General features: G+C 35.9%; 1 protein-coding gene across 1 annotated transcript; it reads left to right on the top strand.

The window, feature by feature from the left end:
* Positions 1 to 272: 272 nt before the first annotated feature.
* Positions 273 to 8462, top strand: SPCS3 (signal peptidase complex subunit 3). The gene is made up of 5 exons (XM_081959277.1): positions 273 to 704; positions 2092 to 2167; positions 3410 to 3484; positions 5596 to 5711; positions 8053 to 8462. Exons 1-5 carry the CDS (start codon positions 562 to 564, stop codon positions 8183 to 8185), a joined length of 543 nt encoding a protein of 180 aa, XP_081815403.1. The 5' UTR covers positions 273 to 561; the 3' UTR covers positions 8186 to 8462.
* Positions 8463 to 9077: the final 615 nt, after the last annotated feature.

Here is a 9077-nt window from a genome sequence, read left to right as displayed (position 1 = left end):
CTTAGCAACCATTCCGAAACGGCTTGACATTGTTTCTCCCCCCTCCCTCCCGGTAAAGGCTCGGGGAATGCTTGTTAAGTACTCCATAGCACCTAACTAAGCTTGAACGCAGTGTTTCGCCTCAGGCGGACTTCCGGTCACTCTAACTTTCCTATCTCTATGGAGGAAGTGGAGCGAAAGATGGATGCTGAGGCTCATGGGACTTGTAGGCAGTGGAATCGAGAGGGGATTTCCGCTTATGGGCGGGCTGAGGCGGACGGGTGCTCTTTGGGCCCTCCTCTCGCGGGGTGGTTGGGCGGGTTCGTTACCGGGGAAGGTGCTACGTTTGGCCTCCCTTTCTCTTCAATCGCAGGCAGCGGCGGTCCCAGCGGCAGCCTTTTCCTTTCAGATTCAGGTCCTCGTGCCTCTGCCTAACTCGAGCCTGCCTGCCTGCCTGCGTCCCTCCCTCTCCGTTACTCCGGAGCTGAGGTCTGGCCTGCCCGGAGGGCAAGAAGCAGCAGCAGCGGGCAATTGCTAGCTCGTACGCGTGTGTGTCGTGAGGGCTGGAGGGACGGCGGGGAGATGAACACCGTCCTAACTCGAGCCAACTCGCTCTTCGCCTTCTCGCTGAGCGTGATGGCGGCGCTGACCTTCGGCTGCTTCATCACCACCGCTTTCAAAGAGCGCTCCGTGCCCGTCAGCATCGCCGTCTCCCGTGTCATGCTGTGAGTGTGTGGATGAGGGAGGGCGGCCTTTCTCTGTCCCCCGGAGACGGAGATCAGCAGCCCTTGTTCCCGCGTGAAGAGGGGGAAATGGAGGAAAAAACACAATCAGATGCGCATTTCGGCTTTTCAGAATCCTTTAGGGCGTTTGTGAGCCTTTGTGGAACCATGATGCTTCGGCTGCCCCAGCTGTCATAGAGTGACCCGAGTTTGCCGGGTGCTTTAAAACAGCTGCGTAATTTAATGTTGCATTGTGGAGTAACGCCCCCCCCCCCCCCCCGGTTTAACCCGTTTTCTAAATTTCTCGCCTTGCTTGCTTTTAACATAAATCCTTTATATAGTCTCAAAGGAGTTGATGGAGAATAATACTGAGAGCAGCCTCTCCTCCTGTTTGATTGTTGACTGTTGCATATTATTCCACTCCTTTAACATATAGCTGCTTAGTTCACATTTAAAGGAACTCTATATATTTGCCCTTGCAAACTTCTCTAGCTCTTTATTTTCTGTCAGTTAGGTCTTTAATCTAATTTTTTCCCCTCCAGATTGTCAGTTTCAGCAGTGTGGCCTTTCCTTCCTGTTCTGTCATTTCCTTTTTCTTTAAGCCAATGAACGAACAACACGAACCCTCCAGTGCTGTAATCTGCCTTCTGGCAAGCTCCCTTGGGAGTGGATGCACAGAAAGGCAATTCAGTTTAAACATCAGTTGCTGTTTTATATTGGCAGCTTATTGGCTAAGCACATCCCAGTAACTAAGAAGTTAGGAAAGTGTAAGATGAGTGTTATTTTGTAATATATTGTTGCACCAGCAAAATAAATCCTATTTAGATACACTTTTCTGAAAATTTCTGTAGATACCCTTTGAACTATGGATTTCAGATCTCATATATATATATAACATGGTTAAAGTGTGTCATGCTAACTCCACTGCATGAATGAAATGATGGAAGTACAGAGAAAATACATTTATGATCTCCTCTTATAGTGAGCCATTCGGGTGAAAAATGTAAAAATATTCTGATTGTATAGTAATAGTAAAAATTGTAAGTCTAAGAAGATTAAATTATATACTTGGCTATCACAGATGTTGAATTCACGTTTACTTGTTTTGAATAGTTTTTTTTTAAAACAGCTGCGTAATTTAATGTTGATTCCTGGTTAACTAGCAATTTACATTGTGTTGATTATACTGGATATTTATAATTGCTTACTTGTTGATTATAAGAAATATTTAAGATATTTTACAAAAGCATAAATTATTTTTGCCTACAAATCTACAAATAAATGTCACGCTTTTTAGGGTTATTTAACAGAATAAATTACATCTAAAAGGGACAATGTTAGAAAGGAATACATGAATAATATTGAATAATACTTTTATTTTATTTCATAGAAAAAATGTAGAAGATTTCACTGGACCAGGCGAAAGAAGTGACCTTGGAATCATTACTTTTGACATTAGTGCAGATATCCTTTATGACAAATATTAGCATTAAGAGAGTAGAATGTCTTGTTAGCTTCAATAGAACAGGTAAACTGACATAAACTCTACCTCCTTCACTTGTAGCAAGCAGTGCGAGGGACACATCCTCCAAAATTGACAGATGTGAATATTAATGTGTGAACAAAACTCTACATTGTTTTTAATTTCAAATGTGATGGTCCATTCAGATGCTTATGAAGTTTCAAATTGGTTGTACTTTAAATCTTATATTGAGTTTTCTGCAATATGTAATAATGGGAACTGAACACTTGAGTTTTGCTTCCTCATTTATAAGAAAAAGTGGAAACAATAGTTAAGCATAATTCTTTGAAGTCATAACCATAGAACTGAATATAGCAAAGATGCAGTAGTAGTAGATTTATTTCTATGCAAGTTTAGGGAACAATATAACACCAATATTCATTTCTTTGGCTATTGTTTTGACACTTTTTTGATGAATATTCTTACACTGCATACTTCCTGCATTTGACTGTCTGCTAACAAAGTTCAATGAACAAAGTAACACGGTTTTGCACATGGCAACTTGAAAGTTCAGCAACATAATAGCACTGTTATTAATCATGTCTGGAAAAAAGGAAGAAAAATAGTCAGTTGCATTCATTGGAAATGGCAAAAAATGCAAAAAAAAAGCAAATAGCACAGAATTTAAAAAGCAGAAAAAATGAAAAATAATCTTAATACCATATAGATAACAGTCTTTTTTCTTAAGTACATAATAATTCTCATGCTTCCCCCTTTTCCCTCCAACTAGGTCTAATCAGTGACAGGAACAGATCTACTTGCTGTTTTATTGGATAATACCAGTCTCTATGGCATTGAGCTTTTTTTTTTTAAAAAAGTTAAGTACAGGATAGTAGAGTGCTCAAAACACTGTGTAATGAAATGGTCTTTTTCAGTTCCCAAATCAAAGTAAACTTGTGGACTGTATGTTCTGAACTCATAACATTTAAAATTAGTTCAGAATATTTTGTATACTTCTAGTGAGCACTTTCTCTTTTTTCATTTATACTCTACCAGCTTGTAACCAGCAGGGCTTTAAGGCCTGTTGGAATGCTTTGAGTTTGAATAATGTTCTGGCTTGCCAATCTGTGTGTATAGTTTTTTCTTTCTTTAAATAGCAGCTTGGCTTGTTGAGATTTGTACTGAATGTGAATGTTTGAAAAGAATCATATTCTGAAACAGCATATGTTCCTTAACTTTTTCACATCTGCAAAGTATATTTGATTGGAACGTGAAACAGTTATTTCTATATTTATCAGCAGAATATTCAACAAAAAACAATGTAAGTATAAATGGGAAATCATACTAGATTTCATGCTATTAGAATTACTGATCTGCATAACAGTAATACATGGACATATATTTTACTTCTTACATTCTCAATCATTAAAATAAATCTTAAAACATATTCTGTCAATAACTAAAAAGCAGCAGTTGATTATATTTTCAGGTTGTTGTTTGATAGGGTATTACGTATGATGCATTGTAATTTGCACCATTTCATTTTCCTGAATTAACTATTTATTTATTTAAGATAATTTATATGGCTGCCCACTCACCGTCAGTGACTGGGTGGCTTACAAAGATAAACTATAAAATGTGTATAAAAGTTTATCCATATTCTGAAAATTAATTTACCTGACAGCTCTAGCTTGAATACTGTTTGAAAATTTCTCTTAATAGAAAGGAAGCAATTTGGATTTCATGTATTGGCATTACAATACCATCTAACTTCTTTTTCCAAAATTTAACTCTATCTTATTCAGAAAGAACAGCAACATTTTATATGATAGAGATTAGCCATTTAATCCTTCAAATCAGGGCCCCCCAAGGGATCACCACAGCCTGATGCCGGCCACAGTTTATTCAGAATCGGTCCAAATCTGGATTTGTGAAAGTAGCGCACACACACGAAACCATCCCCTCTGCATCCCCTTGCACTGCTACCACTACCAGTCTGCCAAGCCAAAAAGTTTGGAGACTTTGCTTCAAGTGGTCTTATAAAAACAGACTTCTGCATAGTTTTAATTTACATAGTTTTAAATTTTTAACTGCTTTTCTATATTTTTTTAACAATCTGTAGTCCACCTTGACTTATTAAGGAGATGAGTGGCATATCAATTTAATAAATTAATTAATACCTAATCTTTCTGTTTACAGTATTATGGCTTGAATCATGATATTATCCATAGGATCATTGCAACTATTTATAATTTTTCTTCATTTATTACAATTTTCCCATGCCACTGTTTCTTTATAAAAAATACCTTTCCTTAGAAAAAAGTTTCTAATATGATACTTCCATACTTTTGTACATTTTGCCAGATACTGCTGTATTTGCATAGTAAACGTGTAAACATTTATTTAATTTTATTTTCTGAATAATATTGTAAGCAACCTTGAGTAAGGTACACCTACTGTAATAATGTTTTTAATAGTGCTTACTTTTATACTAATATCTCAAAACAAATAGGCTTTAGCATTAACCATTTAGTTTATTTCTTTATTGATTTTTAATGCTTCCAGGGAAATTATATAGAAAAAAGTATGGCTACTGTTGTTATATGTAGATTCAACCAAATCTGTATATCCAGAGAAAGATAGTACATAACAATGTATATGACACAACAATGTATGCTAGATGAAACAGTTTTAATCTCTTTGGTGATGCTACAGTTTTGGTGAAATAAGCAGTAGTTGCTTTTTGGCTCAGAAAAACAGTTCTAATTCTAGAAACTTTTAAGATAATATTTTCAAGTATTACTTCCAAGCTTTTAATGGTCCTAGAAAATGCTGCACTTCAAGAGTGCAAGAGTAACCTGCAAATTGCATGTGGCCTCCTTTTTTTAAAATGACAATTTTATTGATTTTCATGTAGAAGACGCACATAAAATCAGAACTTATAAAAAGTATTAAAACAATTGAAGGTAAACCAAGCATATAAAAAGTATAAAATAATGATACTGCAAAGAAAAGCAAGTGAGAAAACAATACATTAGTAATGAGATTTTTAGCAGTGCATTTTTTTCTTCTATTTAAAGGTTTTATGTACCTATTTTTAATCATTATTTAGAATATGTCCCTTCAGCTCTCATTTGCCTGTGGATATGTGAATAGGAAGCCCTTTTCTGCCTCTGTTTCAGTGGTTACATACAGCTTGATATTAAACATATGTGTTTAATTTACCTGAAATTACTTTATATGTTGCAGAAAAGATTTAAAAATTGCAGATTAATGTTCTACTTCCAAGTGTACTTCTGCCTTGTACTTACTAGCTGACTTTATTTAAAATTGTACTGTGAACAAAATCATCAAATGTTTCTATATTCGGCTTTCTTAAGATATATATTTTATATTCGTTTGTTGATAATAACCTTTTAGTTTTTATTGTAGGCATTGAATCAAGTTGTCCTTTGGGACAAAATTATCTTGAGAGGAGATAGCCCAAAGCTGCTTTTGAAAGATATGAAATCAAAATATTTTTTCTTTGATGATGGAAATGGCCTCAAGTGAGTAAATTTCCCCTTACATTATTTATTGATATATATTTGTGAAATGACTGCTTATAGTTTTATTCTGGGATAAATATATATATATATATTTATTTGTTTTCGTAGATTTTCACGAGTGTAGGTATGCTGGTCTTGTTGTATTCGGGTTTTTTCCTGTGTAAGATTGAGATTGTTTTAGCAACGTTTCAGCGAGGTCTCACGCACCATCTTCAGACTGGGTTTTGGGCTTAAAGTGTGATCAGAGCTGCCGTCTTTATAAATCTGTGTATGTGTGGAGTGCTGGCTTTGTTTCAGTAAGTGGAATGATGATTGGTAGATTGGTGCTGATTGGTGCTGGCTGTGTGTCTATTGTTGTTTCGTGTTGTAACGGCCTGGGTGGTGGGTGGGGCTTGTTTGTTGATTAGGGCTGGTTTCCAGATGTCTGGTAGGCGGGAGGTATCGTCACATTTATTCACGTTGTGGGGGTGTTTCTCTATTTCGATAGCTTCCATAATTATTCTCTTGTTGAAGTGTTCTGTTTTGGAGATTAACCTGGTTCCTTCAAAATTAATTTCATGTCCTGTAGCTTTAAGGTGCTGGAAAAGGGAGGAAGTTTTTTATTTTTTATTTTTACTGCGTTCTTGTGTTCTGCGATGGGTGCATTTATTCTCCTGTTTGTTTGTCCTATGTATGTTGCAGGGCAGATTTTGCATGGTATTTCGTAGATTCCTTGGCTTTCTAGCTGGATTTTGTCTTTGGGTTTTTTTAAGATGTTGGCTATTTTTTGGTCAGTGTTGAAGATCTTGATATTGTGTTTGTGGAGAATTTTGCTGATTTTATCTGTGGTGCCTTTGATTTAAGGGAGGAGGGCGATGCCGTTGTCCTGTTCTGTGTCTTGGTTTTTGGGGGGAGTCTCCCTTTGGATTAGGTTGGTAATTGTTTTTCTTTGGACTCCGTTGGAGATATATATATATATCCCAGAATAAAACTATAAGCAGTCTTATACAGTCTTCAACAGTATATTTATATTACATCTGAGCCTCTTCAGTAGAATATATGGAATTCTCTAACAACAATAATTGGGACTGGAATTTTCATTGCTAATCAATGCACTTGTAAAGAGCAACATCATGCAATTGTATCACTTAACAATGCCAATTCTGGCAGTCCCCATTGCTGTGTTTAAGCAAGGATCACAAGTCATTAAGCAAGGACCTCCTTGATATTTCCTGCCAGCTTCTAACAAATGAAGTCAATGGATAAGCCGGCAGAAAGTTGCAAGCATAAGCATAGCTGGGCCCCATGGGAATGACTGCTGCTTCCTGTGGGAAGTTGCACAGGTACCACAGTGCTGCAGACTCGTGTAATTCATAGCCAGCTTTTCAGCAGATAAAGTGCAGGAGAGCAACTTACAAGAGTAATTTCCTGCCAGCTTCCCCATTAATTTTGCTTGTGGGAAGCTGGCAGGAAAGTCACAAAATGGTAATCATGTGACCATGGGACACTGCAACTGTCAAAAGTGCAAGCTGGTTGCCAAGCACCTGGATTTGAATCACATAACAGCTGTTGTGCTGGAATGCCTAGAACTTTGAGGACTGGTCATAAGTACCATTTGTTCAGTACTGTCATAATTTTAGACAGTTATTGAATGAGTGGTCATTAACTGAGGACTATCTGTAAATAGATACTTTTTCTTTCGAGATAACTCACTACATGTTGACCATCTATTTATAAATGCTGCAAGTATCTACTGTATCTCTAATATAATTTACAGAAGTTCTCTTTATGTATTTGATAGATTTGCTTATGAATATTAAACTGACTATAAGTCTTGAATGTCTAGTGAATTCCCCCGCATTACATGACCACAATAAAGAGATGCAGGTTTCATTGTTTCTCAATATGAAAACTGAACATTACAGTTCACAATCAAATTCTTATTGAATGGAATTAATTATTTTTTTATGATGACATGCATATCAGGCTATGCAAAGCATTTAAAGGCATGTTTCATGAATTGTAAAGACACAAACAAGGTGCTTCTCAAAGGTCTGACAAAGGTTGAGTTGCTTCAAGGACATTCCTGGGAATATGTACTTGTTTGTATACAGGCAGAAGCCTCTGAGAGAATGTGCATGCATGTGCATGAATAAATTAAGACCCTTGAATCAGAATCACCAAGTGTTCTAGAAACATTGATGCCTCAACACTTTGAGGAGGGGCCCTTACACAAATGCCATTTCATGACACACATCCTTTAAATAATTTGCAGAGCAGTTATGCATCATTTTACTTACTGTAGCTTTTCTTGTAGCTTAAAGTAATTAAATGTTTTTTTAACTCTTTGTTCTAATTGCAGGGGCAACAGGAATGTCACTTTGACTCTCTCATGGAATGTCGTACCAAATGCAGGAATCCTACCTCTTGTAACAGGAGCAGGACACATATCTGTTCCATTTCCAGATACTTATAAAACAGCCAAAAGCTATTAAATTATTGGTCTGTACCTTGAGTCACATATTTTTATACTTGTACATTATAAATTTTATCAATTTTTAGTCTCTTGCCCGCTGCAATTCAAAGGTACTGTACTTAATTTCTTTAGTCTTAGCTGAGAGGGAGGGACATTTTGTCAGATTTGTTTTCTGTTAAAAAAGATAAAATTCCAATCTCGAGGAAAGGTGGTTGTTTAAATTTGAGCAAATGGTTTTATGTTTACTATTGGGACAAAAATACCTTTCTTATGAATAAATTTTTTGAAATCAGAAACAGTTTGGTTTTGGTATAGTATGAGTTATTTTTTCTTCCATTCTTCTATCTATCCATCTTTATTTGAAATTCTAGTATTGCCACCATGGCATATTGTTACGCAGAAACAAATTTTGAGTAACTTTAGTCAAACTGAGCATTTACTGAAACTAATTCCTTTGTAAAAAAAATCTTTTGTAAACGAAATGGAACATGAATAAACTTTCTTAAAATGATGCAGCATCCTTTTTAAAAGAAAAAAAAATACTTCACAGTTTTTAGGAGTTGTGTTCCGGATTGATATTTGCTACAAAAAATTCAGATGGTGTATTTTTTTTTTTTCAAAAAGTTTTATTGGTTTTTTAAAACATTTATAAGGAAAAGGGTAAGTGGAATGGTTACACATTTTGGCAGTTGCAAGTGTGGCAGACGCCTCCTCCCTCCAAACTCATAGGTTACATCTAAATATCAAACATTAATACATAATGATAAAAAATCAGCATATTGATTCTAGAAAAAATAATTTTCAATCAATTTATATAGTTATGATATATAGTCTAGATATAATTTCATTATTACTTTCGGTCTGTTTATAACATTGTGGTTTTCTTATTCATTTTTGTGATCTGAGCTTTC

Source organism: Natrix helvetica (assembly GCF_964273705.1).
Source record: "Natrix helvetica genome assembly, chromosome: 7".
Classification (NCBI taxonomy): Eukaryota; Metazoa; Chordata; class Lepidosauria; order Squamata; family Natricidae; genus Natrix; species Natrix helvetica.
Note: the sequence above shows the minus strand (reverse complement) of the source record. Positions and strands in the feature narration are given on the sequence as shown.

Excerpts from the sequence above, each read along its gene's own strand:
- SPCS3 (XM_081959277.1), top strand. The coding sequence starts at position 562 with ATGAACACCGTCCTAACTCGAGCCAACTCGCTCTTCGCCTTCTCGCTG. Across the intron at positions 2,168-3,409 it reads CTTTTGACATTAGTGCAGAT|CTGCAAAGTATATTTGATTG; the intron begins ATCCTTTATGAC and ends ACTTTTTCACAT. Across the intron at positions 3,485-5,595 it reads AATATTCAACAAAAAACAAT|GCATTGAATCAAGTTGTCCT; the intron begins GTAAGTATAAAT and ends TTTTTATTGTAG.